This window comes from Chaetodon auriga, chromosome 8 (assembly GCF_051107435.1).
Source record: "Chaetodon auriga isolate fChaAug3 chromosome 8, fChaAug3.hap1, whole genome shotgun sequence".
NCBI classification, from domain to species: domain Eukaryota; kingdom Metazoa; phylum Chordata; class Actinopteri; order Chaetodontiformes; family Chaetodontidae; genus Chaetodon; species Chaetodon auriga.
Genome location: NC_135081.1, coordinates 9,590,719 through 9,609,417, shown reverse-complemented (window position 1 = coordinate 9,609,417; position 18,699 = coordinate 9,590,719). Strand labels below are relative to the sequence as shown.

Sequence of the window (18,699 nt, the reverse complement as noted above, 5' to 3'; positions counted from 1 at the left end):
CTCAACCACTTTCCCAAAACGGGGGTATCGCTCATGTTACACCTAATGATTTTCCAGTAACAAATTTTATTTTACAAGTGTGTAACAGTAGAAACTGCTTTTCAACGTCCAATAGTCCCAAATAAGTTTACACATGCTTTAATTTTAAGGCAAATTTGGACTTTTATATAAGTACATTTCCGTGATTAACCCCCGGTAGGTACAGATGTACTACAAAAGCGTAAAAATTGTATAACCGGGTGTTGTGCAGGAGCGAATGTATAAGTGACCTAGACTTTACATTCAAGGTGAGACGCGGCAGCGCATTTTTCGCAGACGTACACTTGTACGACTTGTAGTCGGACTTACAAGGCTATAATGCCCCGTGTAATGTTTGTATGAAATACTCTATCGAGCATGACCCAGCAAGCTAAAATGTTAGCTAGCATGTTGTGGTTAGCTGGGCTGTCAAACTTCCAAGCCATGCCATACTGATACTGCTGTTGCTGCCTGTCGCAATGTTTTGCTAAATGCTAACAGCCTAAATTAAATTGCTAACGAACTTTGGCTTTCTGCTTATTTGTTACACTATTTCTAAATGCCACGCTTAGTGTCCAAACATGTTTATGTTTTTAGCTTGTCGGTGAACTCAGCGTTAAAGCGACTTTCTTCTGTTAAGCAACAAAATCAAGACACTTGGACCTCCGCTGTGTCACATTATTAATTAGCTTTATTATAATGGGATTATGTTTACAAATGGCCACTGTCTAACGATAGATGTTTAAAACTGCTGACTAACATTTACCGTAGCTACTGGCAGCCAGTGATGAGGACCTGCTGGTGGCTGCGGTGTCAGTGCTAATGAAAAGGCAGCAGCACCCTTCAGTGTGTGTCGCTACATTAGAAGGGCTCAGTTATGACCACTGTTTGGGTCTGCTTTGTGTGTCTGTCAGCAGCCTCCATGAACAACTTGAATGACCCTCCTAGATGGAACATCCAACCAGACCCCAGAGGAAGGGGGGCGGCGGCCGGTGATGGGAACCAATGGAACTATGCCCTGCTGGTCCCCATGCTGGGACTGGCTGCGTTTCGTAAGTTACACAAGGGGACATGTCTGTGTTGTGTAAGTGTGTTTATGGATGAGGTGAACAGAGCAAGGAGGATGACATCTGTTATTATTGAGTGTGTAGTGAATAAAATCTAACATGCAAGCAAACCTGTCAGTATTAAAAATAAGGGAAATTTTCCAGTACCCTGCCTGGTCCACCTCACCACCCCTCCCGCTGCCCACATACACCTTACATGTAGACAAGGCTACACACAGTGAATTCTAAAATCATCACTAGGCAAGTACTCGCTTTAAAACATCACAGCAGCAAGGATTGAGTTAACTAACATTTGTTCCTACATCAAGTGACTGCAGTTACATGGGCAGAGGGAAATCCTATGAACATCCATTTCATTATAAAAAAAAATGAGAATGCAAAAAGGCTTATAAATTCAGCACTTACTCTATTTGTGAATTACTTGTAGGATATGTACACATTATATTTCAGTTGAGAGAGGCTACTGGCAGGTGAGACATTTGGTAGGAGAGAATGAATATGAAAATGGATGGAGGGATAGTACACAGTGAATGCGGTTACTGGTGGAGCATTTTGGGTGCGCTTATGTTTGCCACTGTGCCTTCAGGTTGGATCTGGACCAAGGAGTCTCAGAGGGAGATCCAGAAGGTCAAAGCCCAGTATGACAAGGATGTGTCCACAATAAAAAGTGAGATGGAGGCACAATACCGGGAGACTCTGACGGAGAGGCGCAGGGCAGCAGCTACACTAGAGCTGGAGCTGGAGAAGGAGAGACAGAGGGTCAAAGGCTACAAGCAGGCCCTGGTCTCACAGAGCCAGCAACTGATGGCAGAACGGAAACAGTTACAGCAGGTAAAATCATGTCCACATTGACTATGCATTTTTGCTATTGTGCATGTTAACCTTCTAACCTGTAGCCTGTCCTGCATGAGTCAAACTGTCTTTTCCTTATAAGGAGCGTGAGGCCTTGGAGGGAGAGAAGCAAAGGTTGGTAAAGTCTGGTGCTGCGGGTGCTGTGCTGCACCAAGCCCTGGAACGAGAGAACAACTGGTACTATCGAGCAACTGCTACTCTGAAGGAGCTAGAGGCTCAGCTTGTGGAGCGCCAGAATGCCTACTGTTCCCTCATCCAGCCCCGAGACCAGCGGCTGGAGATGGAGAAGAATATGCTGCTCAAGGTCGTCAAAGAACCCATTGGACCAGAACTGGATCTAGAGTCTGATCTTAAGGATATTTTCAAGAGAGATAAGCACTGTGCGGACCTGCTAAACATGGACAAGAGGAAGAATGGAAGCCTCATGTGGGTGTACCTCAAGTACTGGGAGCTGCAGGTCACTGTCCAGAAACACAAGAGAGCTGAAGAAGCCATATTAGGAGAGAAAATCCAGTCTCACACAAAGTGACGGAAGCCAAACACAAGCTTGTGTTTTTCATGTGACTTCGAACAGTGTTGAAAATACATGGACCAGGAATGGAAAATGCATGCATTTTTCACTCTGTGTAATTTACTTGATAGGGATTTTATGGAAACACACAAGAGGCAATCTCAACAACATAAAGCTGAACTTCTGAAAATTCTTCCCTTATGCTGAAATACAATATTACCATAAATTCAGAAGCCCCAATAATAGCTTTACTTAACTGTGCACTAGGTTCATTCAGTTGCTGTCCATATTGGATATACAACTTCAGTATGTTGTTAGAACAATCTCAGAATATTTGTGTCAATTTAACTCACATTCTCTGAGTGCCATGAATTACTACCGTTTGCATGTATATTCTTATGTCTGCAAATTTCTCCATCTTGTCTATGAATTTAGAACTTCCATAACTGTTCCCTGTTGGTTATGATAACACACACACACACACACTCATCTTTGGGAAAAAAAATCAGACTGACAATAAACACTCCTGCATTGAACAAAAAGTCAGGAATTCAGAACACATTGTCAAGAATATTTTTTCCAACAACACAACTTTCTGTGGAGTGTGTTGATACCGTGCATTAATGTGTGGATGGAGCTTTGTGTGAGATCTTCATCCTGATATCTATGTGATTGAATTTGTTTTTACAAACACTTCTGTCCATAAGTTGGGGGTTTCTTTTCATACAAGCCATCTCTCCTCATACTCTGATGTGTGTGGTCACGTAAGATAAATGGCCTAAAGCCACTAGAATACTGTGTTTCCGATCCCTGCTTTCACATTTCTAGCGTTTGATGCAGCTATTTTGGAGCTTTTTCACCGTCAGGCAGGCAGTTTTGAGGACTCAGTGCCAATTCAGGAAGCCAGCATATGATTGCACAGGAAAACCCACAACATTATTGTTGGTTTGCTGATTCTTTGAGCACTGAAGTCACCTGTTTGTAGATGAGGCCCTCGACGTCCGACCCTCCTTTTCTCCTCAACCAAAACCTTTTCTCCGTGGTTGCTTTTCCGTCCCACTTCCACATTAAACTGCAGACTTGTCCATGCTAGCTCTCTGCACGTTGTCACAGGCTTGTGGGGGACTTACACACTACACCCCTGTAATGAAAGCTGTCGCCTTGTACCAAGCCTCTACACTGTCATATTTTGTTTTGACCATAACCTGGTGATTAAGTGCTGGATATAATGCCATAAATTCACATGTACTAACTCTACCCACTCTGTGAAATCCTCCTAATAAATGTTTGGTCATTTCCAGACTGTTATTATTTTCTCCTAAAGAATCTCAAAAATACTGCTAGAGTGACCAAAGTATAAAATCAGATCACTGGTGTTTTACCTCAGAGACAGTGCTGCAGCTGAAGCACAAAAGCTCAGAATTCAAAATGAACATGGCACATGTGTGTTCAGTTCTTTGTTGTACTTTCTTCAGCAAGACAATGTTGTTAAGTTCAGTGTGAAACAGGAGGCAGGATGAGGCTCCAGACACTTTTTCATCAAGCTTTGTTTGGCATGTAAATCACTGACAGAGGTATAATTTCTTCCTGGAACATTAGTACATTATCATGGTAAAGAATCAGCCAGAATGTGTTCATATCTGTAATACTTTATGTGACAACATTTCACATGATCAGTTCAGCATTATTCCACATTTTTAAAGATAATAGCTTGGTAGTTTAATTGAGAGAAAAAAACAGTGAAGCTCTCCTAAAGTTAATAAGTTAACGCTCCTCAAAAGAAGAATACGAGTCTTTTGTCTGGATGATACTTAAAATATCAAGTTACTTAGCAGATGAGATATGGAGGAGTTTGTCATACACAAGAAAAATTATTTGAGACGCATATCATCAGACTTTATTTTTTCAAAGTCACAGCTTTGATTGTTCACACAAGTGTTAAACTCTATACAGCGGTTTTAAATTTGTCAATATGTAAATTGCAATGTTATATTTTCTGAACTGCAGTTTTAAATAGCCTCCACCTCCTTGCTTCACTCCCTCCTCTGCGCCCGATGAGAGCTTTCCCTCGGTGAGGACATCAGGCTCGAGGGCCTGAAGTTCACTCTGACTGGCTTGCTGAGGTCCTGAGTTTTGACAGTCACTTCCTGTTTATCCACTCCCGTATTCCCCTTCTTTAGTATGACTGGCTGTCGTTCAGTGCACCCAAGGATGGCTGTTGCACGATGAAGGTCCCTGCCGGTGCTTAAGAAGGGGAGCTGGTGCTTTGTCATGGCTCTGCCGTTGCTGCCCAGCCCCAGTGTCTGGCTGGGACTCCTCTGGACCATGAAGTGGACCACCTGTTGCTGCTTGTAACTCTCTCTCTGAATGCTGTCTGTCTCTGACAGTGTCTGCCTGGAACACATTACACATACCAGATGAATGATTTGAATCCAGCCTCTGTGACACACTCAGAGTGGTGCTGTGATCACCTTATCTATTTCTAATTCTTTCAAATAGCTTAAAAACTTCAGGGTTCATCCACAGTGAATTAAACTGCTGCTTCACTGCTCCCGTTGAATCTTTGAAGCTGGTTACTTTTTGACCATTCCACATGACATGCACAGGTGTTTGTCTTTGGTGGTCACAGACAACATGCCTGCAGTGGCATCACTGATCAGGATGAGTTCATGCACGTGCCTGAAAGTTTCAACCCAAACAAGGCAGTGCGGCAGCAGTTTTCAGCCCAAATGCATGTGAATCACTGTGAATCACTGATTCCGAGTCAAAACTGCCCCGCTGTCATTTACTCTCTATCCCACTCTGCCACGACACCATACTGAGCACCACACTGTATAAATCTACAAATATGTAACAAAGTTCAAGTGAGAGCAACCTACCTGTATTGTGGTCTTGTCTCAAGGACCAGGCTCAGCCAGCATGCTTGGTAGCTCTCCTTCTTCCACTGGTTGTCCTCCTCAAGATCACAGTAGGAGTTCACCAGGTAGCAGCCTCCTCTGCTCACACAGTGCATGCTGTGATTGTGTGAACGTCAGTAATTCTGATGCAGAAAGCCAGCACGTGCCAAGACAAACGTCCTCTTTCACTCCTGTCCGTCTGCGCTTGAATAAAACTCACAGGAAACACATACGATGAGCGATCAAATCACGTTGTCATCACTGATGTGTGTCTCTGTGTGTACAAAGTAGTCTGAGATGTGTGTGTGTTGAGCAGTGTCTTAAATATCCAGTCTTGTTTCTATTTTTACCCCTCTGCATCACTTTGTGATGAACGTCGTGAATGTCCTCACTTCAGGCATCCTGAAGGTTGGTTTTCATTTGAAAATGAGCTTTGGCTCTTTCCATGACACGAGCAAACCAGATGAATCCAGATGGAGGTTTAATGTGAACTGCAACTCATTTCATTTCATTGTACCTGTTTGCATTGTATCATGTAGACAAAATCTTGATTTTGTGCAAATTACCCTCGTGTACATTTGGATTTTTTGGATCACTGGTTTGATTTTGTGCATGTGAGTATAGATTTTTGGAGACCTGCATATGTGTTTACATCTATAACAACCTGTGCTGACAGAAATATGAAATGACTAATCCGCTAGAATGACGTGGATCTTGGGTTCATCCTATCAGGTCAAAGAAAATGTCCTCCCACTCCTCAGATGTCTCTCGCATCGACCACATGTTGCAGGAAAGAAACAGCTGAGAGCAATCAGGGCAGTGACTGACAGTCAGATTCCAACTCATTAATCAAAAGATACGTCAGTTTCTCTGCCAAAATCATGTCAAGGACCATAGATATAATGCTTGTGATTGAGTGTAATATGTGCGTTTTTGAGTGCTTCAGCTCTCTATGAATGTGGGATAATGAGAGTGATGGACAGTGATAGAACAGATGTGCTCCCAGTTCCCATTTCAGTTATGATGGATGGATGTGAGAAGAGGTTGGGAGGCAAGTTAAAGACCTTGCTGGATTTACACGAAATACTTCGTGGGATAGATAAACACAGCAGGATTACTTCCACCACACTTCATTTCAGTGACGTTTTATCACTTTCCAGAGACAGCAGCTGCACCCCCATGAGTGAACGATCTGTTACTGCAGTTCTCTGTGTACATTTGAAGCTTTGACAGAATATCACTTTAAACCGTGATTACTTGTGCTGTCATGGGGACACTGGCAACACCCGGCTCCATCTAACTGCGGGGGTGAAACTGAATCAGAGCGCGCCCGATGGTGTCACTGAGGCAGTGGAAGGTATGCTGGACTCATCCCAGCAGAAACAGTCTGTTCCAGCAACACCAGAGCTGGTATTACATGACTTCAGTTTGATGCTGAATCCTGACTAAAAGATGTTGCTGTGGCCACATGAACCTTCATTCATAAACAAAACACTGGCATCTCTTCAAGTTTAGAAGTATGTAGATAATATGAATGTGATTTCATCTGAGCAGGGATGTTCTCCAGACACTATTCATGCATACAGTATAGAATCATTTGTTATGTATCAACTACACAGATTTTACATTAAATGTTGTGAAATCCTAAGAAATCAGATTCCACGTTTCTTTTTTACATATATAAAATCAGATATTATCTAATACAGCCATTGTCCTGCACATTGCAAAGGTGAGCAGAGTAGATACAGACTGTAAAATGTTCTTTTCAAAATGATCTGATTTATTGTCAGACATTCAAATATTACACTGTAAATTTCTCTCAGTTGAAACAATGACAAAGAACCATGATGTCTGACACCACAAGCTCCACAGACCTACAACTTTATAGACTTTTTCGACTCACACATTAATGATATGGTACAGTATGTCCACAGAGACCACTGAAAACTGGTGTCAGTGCCGATCAAAACAATCCTTTCACTGAATTTGTTTGTGGAAACAAAACTGATACGACAAACTTTCTGAATTTAGTGAATAACAGACAGGACGAAAGCATCAGTGTCAGCCTGAAGGTATGTATGACACACACAGCCTTAATATCTCAGAATCAGGAGCTGAACCAGGCAGGCCTCTTCCTGGCCCTCTCCACAATCCTCTTGTCTTTGTCCTGCTGGCTTGGCGTCTCACCCTCATACAGGACGACAGTCTCCACAGCTGGGGCCCTTAGCGGGCCGCCTTCCATTGCGTTCATCTGCTGACGAATCAGGCTGGTCTCCCTGCACACCTTAGCATAACAGAAGCCACACAAGACGTGTTTCTGCTTCAGGTGGCCGCACTCTGGACACGGCTCAATGTTGGTCTGAGAGAGGGACACAGACAGCGGACACTATGGGTCAAACAGTGGAATGGCAATGCTGTTTTTAAATGACTTCTGACATATCTTTGGCATTTACTGCTACTTATTGGCCAAAGTATACACTTTTGGATCCACAGATGTGTGATCTGCAGCCTGCCTCTGCTGGAGATGTTGGCATGAACTCATCTTGGTCCTGTTGTGAGCTGTACTCACTGTTTCTGAAAATGATGGCGGTCATATACTTCTTTATAGAAACAGAGATAGAGATTTGGGCCCCTTGTTATTAACAGTTACTTCCTTGTACTCTGAGACGAGAAGATGAGAATAAACTGAAGAACAAAGCAGTTTTCAAACACACACAACAAGAGTGTGTTTAGAGGTACTGATACCATTTGTCTGAACTGATCTGAGTTCCCAGTGCTCATTTAGTGGCTCTCTGAATGCTGTACTCCATCACTACTGATTAATATTCAGTTATTCAATTAGTCATTCCCTGGTTGAATATGTAGTGAATAACATGAGAGTGTGCATTAGTCACATGACAACAGGGGATCCTGAACATAACTATTGTTCAGATGAATTCAGAGTATTTGTCACCTTTGTTGACTGCGAATGATCTCCACCGACATTCTGGTATACACACACATACATAAGAGTTCCATTAGCTGTGGTTAAAAGCTAATTTATCAGTTCTTTGGTGTTGGTAAACTGCTGGGTCAGCAGTCTATCCAACTTTTATCTGAGTAAACATTTACCCAGGGTAGATCCTCATCAGTGTACCTGGACTTTGAGGAGTTTGCTGTCAGACCTCCTCCTGGTGCGGTTCACCTCGATAGTGCGTCTCTTCTTGGGTGCTGCCATCCACAGGATGCTGTCTAGGAGGCCGGGGGGCTGCTCTGGGCTCTGCTGCTCCTCCAGCTCGTGCCTCTTGTCGAGTTGAGGAAGGAGGCTGGGGCCAGTCACTGCCAGCGCCGGAGCTTCACACGGGAAAAGACATGGTTCCCAGTGTGGCCAGGAAAAAGTTCAAGTTTAACCTTTGGATGAACAAGATGTGTGTGTGTGTGTGTGTCGTCCTGAGCTCGTCAGTGGACTCACCCAGCTGTCTGTCCAGTCCCGCCGCCTGCAGAAGTCTGCTTTCAATGTGCAGCAAAGAGCACCGCAGTCTGTGCACTACAGAGGCTAAACTCATCATTTTTACTGTCGGCATGCTTCCGTTGTTCTCAACATGTCACACATCTCACGGTCACTGAGGCTCTGTGCGTCATCAAACATCGACGACTAGCTGCACTTCTTCTTCCATTTAATTTCCGGCAGACGGGACAAATACCGGCGCATCACTACCACCTAGTGGCCACCTCTCCGAACTGCACAGTCTGAGGATTTCACAAAACGTGATGTTTCTCCAAATGGATTCTCCAAACCACGTCACTCCTCCATGACCTCTCAGACATAATCACGATAGTCTGAATTAAATGTTTTTTGTCTCCACTTGTTGTTTCTGCTTAGTTATGGTTTCATAACTCTTTGCTACCAACAGAGGGTGCTTGATTATACTGTGACATTCGACTGACATATCAGTTAACATCTTAAAATGTGCTTTTAGGATGTGAAAGTATTTGTTGTATATGCTTTAGTAGAGACTTCATTTCAAATTGATAAAGTTGATAGGTGATGTACAAAAGTGATCCGTTCCACTCGATTGACATTATTGACATTGTGAATATAATTGATAAATTCAAAATCATGTATCATTAATAAAGTACAGCATTTTTTAAAGAATTTTGTTCTTTACTGCCAGCTCTCCCCCAAATTAATTATAGCAGCACCTGCTATCATGAGAAAACAAAAGGTTGTTTCCTCTTATTACTTACAATGTACCTCAAAGGTCAGCACTGCCATGAGCAGCTGCTCGCTGAAGCAGAGAGATGGGAGTTGGTCAGTCTCTCTTCTTGGGCGTTATTAAACAAGACTGTGTGCTCAAATAACAATACAAAACATTTATGCCTTGACTTAGTGTTCAGCTATGAATCATGACACTGGTCTTGTGGGTCCACAGGCTGCTGAAGGCCTGAAACGCCACAGCTAGTGTGAGAATAGCCAGGGCCGACCTTCCCTGTGGCACCAAGAAAGTCAAACGTGGTTCTGCTGTGGAGAGGGTGAGGGGCACCAAATTTCTGGGTGTGCACATCACTGAGGACCTCTCCAGTGCTCTACTTCCTCTGCAAATTAAAGAGAGGAAGAGCCTTGGCACTCATCATATGCTCTTTCTACCGCTGCACTCTGCCGTATGGGAGCTGAACTGTGGGAGCTGAATGCAGCCAGAAACAACTGATTTTGTTTTACACGACATTTTCAGATGCAGATATGATCATTATCAACTATACTATACTATACTATATTTATATCAGCTGAGACAAATGGACCAAAAGCTTCTAAGGATACAGTATGTATATTTAACAATGTTGTAAACTTGCATCTATGATCAGACAGAAGTAAAAATGAGGCAATATAATAAGTTTGCTTCAAGGCAACAAACATACAAATATTGATTTGTTAGTTCTATACCTACAGAAAATATTGAACATGTACTGAAGTGGTTATGTGGGGTCAAAAAAAAAATTAATACATTAAAAAATAAAAATAAAACAAAAAATAAGAAGAATAATGATGAAATAGAGCACATATCCCATCACATTTTCCAGGATAGTTCAGAGGATGACTTTGCACACTCGGCGACATCCAGCTTCCTGCCACTGCTGCACATTTTGGCCAGATTCTGTGAAAAGCAGAATGCAGTTAGCATCTAAGAAACTTCTCGTGGGAAAAGATGTTTATTCAAAGCAAGTCTTACATTAGCAGCTCGGACGATGCTGTTTGGAGACTGAAGGGCGGCGAGGTCTGTAAGGATCTTCTTGAGATCGCTGTTACATGGTTGATCTGAAACAGGTGAATTGAGGACAGTTCAGTGTCACGTGGTGAACAGCAAAGGCGGCTTCCAAGTATACATCCACTGATGAGGGTGTGTGTGTGTGTGTGAGCACACCTGGCTCAGGTGATGCTTGTGACTTCAGCTGCAGGTATGGATGCTCCAGCAGCTCTGCAATAGAGATTCTCTCTCTGGGGTTTCGAACCAGGCACCTCTGGAACAATGGGATGATGAAAACAGCCCATTTGTATTTTACATCACGTCAACAACACTTCTACACACACACTGTAATTTGGATTTTTTAACAATGATCAACAGGAAAACTCATATATACAGATTTATTTCCTCCTGTAGCATTTCAAGAGGCCAATTCATATGCAAGCTCATACAGAACAGAGATACATCCATTAGTAAAGGACTGTGAAGGACACTGGCTGATCATCCTGTAAAGCTTTCACTGCTCTCTCACCTTCAACACATCCAGCAAATCCTTCTCTGAGATGTCGGGAAATTCAATCTTATGGGAAGGATCAATGATGGCGTGCAGCTTGGCGATCTGATTGGTGATGCTTTGGAATGGAGTTTTCCCATAAGTCATGCAGTACAGGATACATCCAAGGGACCACACGTCACCTTTGGGGCTGATCTTTGGGGAAAATGTCAGAAAATGGTTTTCACCACTGTGCTCCGATCAGAAATGATTGGAGAATACGAACGTTTCACTGACTCAGCAGGAGTACCTTTGAGCGTGCTTTTCCTGGCTGGGATGAAGTGTCTTTGATGGCTTCAGGGGGCATATAGTTCAAGGTTCCAACCTGTGTTTGACAAACACTATTACATGGGTACAACTTTTTCCACCTGGAGCGTACATCTGACACAACCAAAAGGGAAACTTTGGTATTTTTCAACCGTATTTTCCTCTATTTTATGTCACCATTTGTGAAACTGGTGGAGTTTTGAGTAAGAGCGCTGCAGCTGTAAGTCTTTTGGGCAATTGTACAGAGCCAATGTATGTCCAATACAAGTGTTTTGTTCTTTGCCCACTCACAGTCTCAGATTGTTATTCTCAGTGTCTGACAACATTATGATAATTCTTACTTGTGAATCCTTCATAATGCTTGTCACATCTGGCTGGATCCTGTTTGCGATGCCAAAGTCAATCAACTTCAGCGAAGCGTTCACTATGACAAAGTTTGCTGGCTTCAAATCACTGTGGACAATTCCTGCTTACACAGAACACAAATGTGCAAATATTAGAGGTGAATTCATTTTAGCGTGCCATTTAGTAAACACTGAGAATGAGCGAGGGAAAAGTCATGACTTATAAAGAGAAAAAGAACCATGTTTGTGGATGGTTTGGACGGCCTCCAGCATGTTCTTCCAGTAGAACTTCCTCTCCAGCGGATTCACAGCTTTGCGGTTTCGCAACCACGTGTTCAGATCCAAGTTTCCACACTCCATCAGCATGTAGATGTAGCTGTTGGTTATTTCACTGCAAACACATACCCAACCGTCATGCCATTTCTAACAGAAATCATAATTACAAGTCAACCTCTAACTTTAAAACAAAAACCTTTAAGAGGACAAAAAGAGTCAAGATCCTGTGTAATGCACTGATGTGCTGTTTTTGGACGGGCCATGTACTCACTAGTCGTAGAGCTTGATAATTTGATCGCTGTACTGCTGCAAGTGGTTCAGATGTTCAATCTCATTTTTGTAACTTTCTATGGTCTGAGCATCGGCCTCCTCGAGGTTCACGTATTTCAAGGCGAACAGCTGCTTCTTGTGGTCAAGGACCTGGTAGACCTGAGAGAAACAAAAAGGCAGCCGTGAAGCACTGCTGCATCAACAACAGCAAAGCATATGAATGCTGCCTGCTAACGTTTTACCTTGCTGGATCCTCCTCGTCCAATCATCTTGAGTATGAAGAACTGCTTGCCCTTAATGGTGACGGACTCGTTTGACAATGCAGTGAAGGATGCTGCCTAAAATGAGATTCAGACAAAAGTGGCATGGTGTTAGTTTCAAATGATTTCTACACTGCTGTCTACATGTCCAGCTATCTAACGCATGTCATCTCCGCTTACACTTAAGTTATGGGTATTGCAGCTCCAACAGAAGCATCAATAAATGTTGGTGGGGAAAATGATTTCTTTCTATAGTGGTTGACACTTTCATATCAGTAACAGACACAGTAGGTATACAGTAAGAAGCACAACATAAAAACACTTCCTAATTCACTTTGCACTGCTCTTGACACTGCTAAGTTATTGTTGCAGAACCAGTTAGAGCAGGTGTTTGGTGTCAAGGAAAAACTTGTTTATGGACACATGCAATACGTCCTCTAGTGTAAGAAATGAATGTGGTGGATCAGAAAACAGAAAAAATGGAGGGCATGAACATGCTGTACCTGCGGAGTCTGGAAAGACGGCGCTTGGTTTAGTGGTGTGAAGGGCTGCTGAACGGGTCCGGCTCTGTGTGCTGCCACTGCAGAGGAAGACACTTCAGGGCCTCTCTTTACAACAGGAGTGATAAAGCTGAGGGAGACAAGGACAAAGTTGGGCAAATTTTATGATGGCACAAACAAAAGCACATAAAGAAATAAGAGAATTTCTAAGTTCAAGATACTACCTGTTGACAGAGGGGTTTTTGTAGCTGTTGGGTGTCTCACAGATTGTTTGTGGGTTCAGTCTGGAGGGAAGATGGAGGGACGGAGTGGAGAGTGACTCCAGCACATGAGGAACAGGTCTGGGGTCAGGGGGTGTTGTGCGTTTTTCCTAGAAAGAACATAAGTTTGGAATATCTGATCAACACCACGGTTAGGTTTGAGAGTAATAAACAGAATCTGTTTCAATAAATAAGTGATTCGAAGAGGTCATAAACAAAAAAGCAACAATATCACATCAGAATGGAATCAGCAAATTAAGAGATTAGAGAATAACTTGAAATCCTTTTTTATGAAACATTTTAAATGTGTGCACAGTATACAGTAGACAAAGAACATCATTAGACCTCTGGAGAAACATGTCGGTGGACCAGAGCTGGCATCTTCCACTCTGATATCGGCTCCCTGCCGGCAGGTTTAGGCTGCTCCACTGACCGCCTCACGGGGACCCGAGCAGGAAGCTGAAGTTCCTGGTTTCCCCCACAAGTGGGCACACTTGGTGGGACAGCTGCTTGCAAATCTACGAGGAGAACAGCAAAAATTAGGGAAAAAAGTCAGTTATAAAACATGCCCGAGTCAGTGCTTTAACCTTAACCTTAAAGGACTCTTCTACCTGTGGGCTGTTCTTCCTCCCTGGTGGGCACAAGCTGTTTTTCCCCAGCCTTCAGATTACGAATGGCCATCTCCAGGAGCTCTGCTGGCCTGGCATTTAATGCCTGGGCTTTGTGCAAAATTGAAGTTGCTTTGATGATATTACCTTGAAAGAAAAAAGGAAGAAAAATCAGATTTTCACTCTATGTTGGAGACATGCTGACTGGACAAGTATTCACTTCACTGGCTAAACACATTGAGAGGTGTTAAGTAGAGCCTGATCAGTACATCACTGGCCAATCACAGATATATCGGTCTTAGCATACATGTTGTCTGATACAGACCCATATGAAAACCTTTTTTTTTTTTTCTATTAACAGAACACAATGCAGAAAAAGATGAAAACCTGCATGTATTCCTCAAAATATGTATTTATAAGTGTGTAGTCTGTGGATTTCATGTATCAACCTTCTGGAAACTGAAATCATTACAAAGCCATTGTACCTTGAGCAACCTCAAACTGGGCATGTGCTATGTGGACAAAGGCAAAGCCTTTACAGTTGGATCTCGCAACTATAAAGTGGTCTTGGGCTTCATCTGGGTCTTCAATCCTTCAGAGGGAAAAGAAAGAAATGAAGTTACACTAAAAAAGCATCTGACAAAGAATTAATTAAGATTCAACGATTAAAATTCAAAATTGGGTTGAATTGGGTTCATAGTGTCTCTCTGGACGATAAATAGAGAATCTATCAGTGTGTCACAATCTTAACTGTTTTTCCTGCAATGCCCAACGCTAACCAGACCTGCAGTTAAATCCACAAGGTAAGGTTAAGGCACACACCACAAAGTCCCGGTACTGTGAAGCACATTTGGTATTTTCATCCACACTCACCCCTTGAGTTCTGCGTATCTGACCAGTATTCTGGCATAGCTGGCATTTTTGCTGAACTGTCTTATTGGCAGCCTGGAGAAGATTTTAGAGTAACAGTCCTTGAGCTTATTAAGGAGGATGTTGTCTGTGTGAGGGTTGCCTCTTTTCTCCAGGTTCATCAGATACGTCCAACACGACTCGGGGGATTTTGTATTCAGGACCTGGTCGAAGTTGTATGTTACATCTGCCAGGGAGAAACTTAACGTCATCACAACAGGTCTATTTTATTTGTTTAGGATATTTAAAAACAACCAGAGTTTACTAAAGTGCTGTACAAATTAAACTGAACAAAGCAAACAAACAAACATTCTATGTAGTATATGTTGTCTGAGTTATATACTACCTTCCATTCGTGAGGTGTCTCTGGTGTGAAGGAGATTGGTGGTGGAGTCCACAGCTGCCTGGTCCTCCCAAGGGCAATGCTCTGGGCTGACAGCTGGGGGCTGAAAACACAGCAATATAACTGAAAGTTATTACACTTCTTTCTTTAACTCAAGCTCACTACCTTCGCTTAGCACAGCACCGATCGAGAAAACCATTGAGTGTTGATTCTGACATTGCTAGACTCAAACTACTGCAGCTCGTTTATACTCACCTGAAGATCTCCATCAATGGCATTTTTCTTTGAGGATGACAGCCCAAAGTGTGGGTTCATGCTTGAGCCAGATGTTTGCCTACGACAAAGTTAAACAATTATTATTATTATTATTATTATGACACATATGCTTGAAATATTCAAGCATTTGCATACAAAGTGAATAGGGACATAAAACCCATGGGGTGCCCTGTGGTTTCTCAGCAGTATGTGCCACAATACAGCCGCAGTGCTTTAGAATATGTCAAAAAGATTTATTTCCTCAGCTCAATAAACAGGACTGCATGTTAGAAAATGTGTGGAAACTGTTTGATTTAACTCAAAGCATTTGTGTGTTCTCTGTTACTGTTTTCGTTAGTGGCATATGAGGGCGCTCCAGCTGTCCATGCAAAGGACCGTTGGTGTTCAAACAAGATGACAGTGTAAGTTAACCTCATTAGTATAAGAAGCTACTTTCAACACTATCTACTGTATCATATTTAATGTGGCAATAAAACTGTTTTCATACAGCTTTTTTCAAGACATAATCAAATTAAACATAACTGGAAATAAATGTCGGAATAAGTTGCAGTTACTGCCTTGCCTGTCGGTTGCATGCCTCCACCAACCTCCTGTCTGTCCAGACTCATAAATCGTGAAGACTTTGAAGGACTTTCAGTAAAGGTATTCAGTATAATTTTGGCTAAAACAGAAGTTGTCACAGTACTGACATGCATGATTCCAGTGGATAATGTCCAGTGAGAAACAAGCTGTCTTCACTTAGAGACTGTTTTTACAAATGAGCACAGAGGACTGACAGAGAGCTTCAACACATAGTGCAACAATGATCACCTGAAGCTCAATATCAGCAAAACCAATGAGCTTGTGGTGAACTACAATGCTTCAAATATGGATGTTGCTGCAAAGAAGCTACAAATTGTAAAATGACACAGAGGAATAAAAAGTACCTTGACAAGCCGGTCTGAATTGAGACATCACTTCTCTTTGAGGAATTCCCACTTATATAGTCATCATCATCCTTTTCTGGGATAGAGAAAGGTATTATGGGAACTCTCCCTGGCTGGAACACAAAAGGTCAGAACACAACTTCAAAAAAGAGCAATTTGGGAATTAATTTTACGCATTCTTTGAAAAAAGCATGTCAACATAATGTGTAAAACACAAGAAGGGGAAATGTAAGTCTCACCATGCCAACTGCTCTCTTGCGTTGAGATCCAGATCTCCAGCCTGGTAGCTGGTCATCTGATGATCCGCTGAGGGGCTCGGTCCTGCAGGTGAGAGATCAACACAAGATGTCACATTGCCTAAAATCAAACTGAGGCCTTTGTGAAAGCGTTTGTTTTATTCTTACCCTGAACCAAAAATACTGGAGAGCTGCAAGTCACCTGTCCCGTCTGATGTTCTGCTTACTTTTTGCACTGCTAAGCCTTTGAACAGAATCGTGCACATCACTGTTAGACAATACTGGCAGACAGAAACACAGCAAAATGTGAAAATCAGACAAGTCTATATGTCATTTAATAATATTGTATTGTAACAGTCAATTCATTTTCTGATATGCTGTACACCAGTCAAGTAATCTAAGCATGTAAAGTCATGGAATAAAACACGAATAAACACTCACGTGGTACATTCTCCTTATCCTCTGAACAGAAGAGTTGTGTTTTCCCCGTCTGTATGCTTTGCAAGGCCGCCTCCAGCAGTTCCTTTGGTTTGGCACCCAGTTCAATAGCGTTCTGCAATATGTAAATGCCTCTCTTTGTGTTTCCTGATAAGATAATATAGCAGACACTGAAACACTCCACACAGCACGTCATGAGAAGGTGTTCATGTGTACAAGAGCAACAAAAAGCTCCTCTCTACCTTGAGAATGCTCAAACTGTGCATGTGCGACGTGAACAAATGCAAAGTTCTGACTGTGAGATCGCGCCACGTTGAAGTTGGCTTCTGCCTCATTGCCATCTTGAATGCTAAAAAAAAAATAACAAGAAGAAAAACAGACTAGTTGCTAAACTAGAAAGAGGACAAAGGTCTTTGCACAAGTTATAACTTTGGTTACTCACGCTTTTAGCTCTGCAAATCTGACCAACATCCTGGCATAGCTCTCATTCTGACAGTGTTTCCCGAGTGGCATCCCGGAGAAGACTCTGGTATAAAAGTCAACAAGTCGAGTGAGGTGGTTACAATCCAGGTGAGGGTCCCCTTTCTTCTCCAGGTCCATCAGATAAGAGAGGCATGATTCAGGTGAGTTGGAGCTGATGACCTGGTTAATATCGTCCGTGTCATCTGTAACAAGCGTAAGGTGTCATGATGAATGTATGAAGTATGGACTTATGGATCATGATGCATATGGATCTGACGGTGACAGGACGTCTCATCGTACCATTACCTTCATTGAGATACTTTTTAATCTTGTTGAGCTTTTGATAAAGCATAGCAAGCTGCTGCTTTCTGTCTGTATGTTCTTCTTCCTCCATCTGAAATTGGGGGGTACACACATTAGATCAAGTTAATTCGCATTAGCCTGAATGAAGATATACAGTGTTTATTACAGTTTATGTTCATTTAATCATTTTTTAACGTCACTTGGTGTGACAACGTGCATTAGTGACACATAAACGTTACCTCAGACCTTTTATAAAATGTCTTATAAGACTCTCTGCCAAAACGGTGACGCTGTAAGTGACATTTAACATGTTAGCAAGGCTACGTTAGTGTCAGGACAACCTCAACATTCACATGCGACGGTAACTTAGGTTACGTTACCACAATGACGTGCAGCTTTGTGGATTATTTTTTAGTTTTCGACTCTGACGACTAGTACGGACTTAACGTCAACTTTCTTGAAGACACCTGGTTTGAATAAGTTGCTTGGTGCGAGGCAACAAAGCATTTCAGTGACATATCCAAGAATTACGAATTTACTCTTTCTTGTTTACAATCTGAGTTAGCCGAGTTTGCTAACACGTTAACGGTATTGTTAACATTAACTAGGTTAGCGAACTGGTTCCCCTGTGGGTTACGCAAACTCACATAAAGTTAAACATGTACACGGTCATCTTCAATAGCACAAAAACGATATATCTCTTGTCAAAATGATCTCACCGTGTTGGCGTTTTTATTAATCCTTTTCCACTTGCAGGGTAGGAAAAAGGCTCGACTTCATCTGCCAGTTTTCAAATATGCCACTTCCGTCCAAGGCGTGTGTTGATTGGATATTTTGTGGCTACTTCTTCTTCCTCTTTTTTGGGGGGTTTTCAGACAAATGTCATCGACGATGTCGCATTACT

The 18,699-nt window shown here is 42.3% G+C and overlaps 4 protein-coding genes across 5 annotated transcripts; 1 reads left to right on the top strand and 3 right to left on the bottom strand.

Moving 5' to 3' along the window:
* The first annotated feature begins 201 nt into the window (after positions 1-201).
* Positions 202-3,749, top strand: ccdc127a (coiled-coil domain containing 127a). Of its 2 annotated transcripts, none has more exons than XM_076738249.1 (4): positions 202-287; positions 933-1,070; positions 1,672-1,916; positions 2,020-3,749. In XM_076738249.1, exons 2-4 carry the CDS (start codon positions 941-943, stop codon positions 2,464-2,466), a joined length of 822 nt encoding a protein of 273 aa, XP_076594364.1. In that variant the 5' UTR covers positions 202-287; positions 933-940; the 3' UTR covers positions 2,467-3,749. The 2 variants fall into 2 exon arrangements, with proteins under 2 accessions (XP_076594364.1, XP_076594365.1); XM_076738250.1 differs by having other exon boundaries at positions 215-287; positions 936-1,070.
* Positions 3,750-4,480: 731 nt separating this feature from the next.
* Positions 4,481-5,580, bottom strand: LOC143325254 (telethonin). Its single transcript, XM_076738209.1, has 2 exons — positions 5,328-5,580; positions 4,481-4,842 (listed from the first exon to the last, which is right to left on the bottom strand). Exons 1-2 carry the CDS (start codon positions 5,459-5,461, stop codon positions 4,482-4,484), a joined length of 495 nt encoding a protein of 164 aa, XP_076594324.1. The 5' UTR covers positions 5,462-5,580; the 3' UTR covers position 4,481.
* Positions 5,581-7,104: 1,524 nt separating this feature from the next.
* mrpl32 (mitochondrial ribosomal protein L32) lies at positions 7,105-9,034 on the bottom strand. Its single transcript, XM_076737415.1, has 3 exons — positions 8,797-9,034; positions 8,482-8,678; positions 7,105-7,704 (listed from the first exon to the last, which is right to left on the bottom strand). The coding sequence occupies exons 1-3, from the start codon at positions 8,906-8,908 to the stop codon at positions 7,453-7,455; spliced, it is 561 nt and encodes a 186-aa protein (XP_076593530.1). The 5' UTR covers positions 8,909-9,034; the 3' UTR covers positions 7,105-7,452.
* A 1,322-nt stretch (positions 9,035-10,356) lies between these two features.
* On the bottom strand, positions 10,357-18,588 carry ttk (ttk protein kinase). The gene is made up of 25 exons (XM_076737632.1): positions 18,515-18,588; positions 17,799-17,886; positions 17,473-17,695; positions 17,273-17,379; positions 17,034-17,177; positions 16,761-16,836; positions 16,596-16,677; positions 16,357-16,469; positions 15,410-15,488; positions 15,158-15,257; positions 14,776-14,998; positions 14,388-14,494; positions 13,906-14,049; positions 13,640-13,812; positions 13,259-13,404; positions 13,038-13,164; positions 12,517-12,612; positions 12,276-12,433; positions 11,968-12,119; positions 11,726-11,850; positions 11,368-11,442; positions 11,097-11,273; positions 10,745-10,841; positions 10,553-10,638; positions 10,357-10,477 (listed from the first exon to the last, which is right to left on the bottom strand). The coding sequence occupies exons 2-25, from the start codon at positions 17,884-17,886 to the stop codon at positions 10,391-10,393; spliced, it is 2,985 nt and encodes a 994-aa protein (XP_076593747.1). The 5' UTR covers positions 18,515-18,588; the 3' UTR covers positions 10,357-10,390.
* Between the last annotated feature and the right edge of the window lie 111 nt (positions 18,589-18,699).

Bases quoted from the DNA above. Each gene is read 5' to 3' on its own strand.
- LOC143325254 (XM_076738209.1), bottom strand. From the start codon at position 5,461: ATGCACTGTGTGAGCAGAGGAGGCTGCTACCTGGTGAACTCCTACTGT. The intron at 4,843-5,327 runs GTAGGTTGCTCT...AATGTGTTCCAG, and splicing joins GAGACAAGACCACAATACAG to GCAGACACTGTCAGAGACAG.
- ttk (XM_076737632.1), bottom strand. From the start codon at position 17,886: ATGGAGGAAGAAGAACATACAGACAGAAAGCAGCAGCTTGCTATGCTT. The intron at 17,380-17,472 runs GTGAGTAACCAA...TTTTTTTTTTAG, and splicing joins AGATTTGCAGAGCTAAAAGC to CATTCAAGATGGCAATGAGG. The intron at 10,478-10,552 runs GTAAGACTTGCT...TGCTTTTCACAG, and splicing joins GCATCGTCCGAGCTGCTAAT to AATCTGGCCAAAATGTGCAG.
- ccdc127a (XM_076738249.1), top strand. From the start codon at position 941: ATGAACAACTTGAATGACCCTCCTAGATGGAACATCCAACCAGACCCC. The intron at 1,071-1,671 runs GTAAGTTACACA...CTGTGCCTTCAG, and splicing joins GCTGGGACTGGCTGCGTTTC to GTTGGATCTGGACCAAGGAG. The intron at 1,917-2,019 runs GTAAAATCATGT...TTTCCTTATAAG, and splicing joins AACGGAAACAGTTACAGCAG to GAGCGTGAGGCCTTGGAGGG.
- mrpl32 (XM_076737415.1), bottom strand. From the start codon at position 8,908: ATGCCGACAGTAAAAATGATGAGTTTAGCCTCTGTAGTGCACAGACTG. The intron at 8,679-8,796 runs GTGAGTCCACTG...TCCCGTGTGAAG, and splicing joins GGGACTGGACAGACAGCTGG to CTCCGGCGCTGGCAGTGACT. The intron at 7,705-8,481 runs GTACACTGATGA...TCCCTCTCTCAG, and splicing joins GCAAACTCCTCAAAGTCCAG to ACCAACATTGAGCCGTGTCC.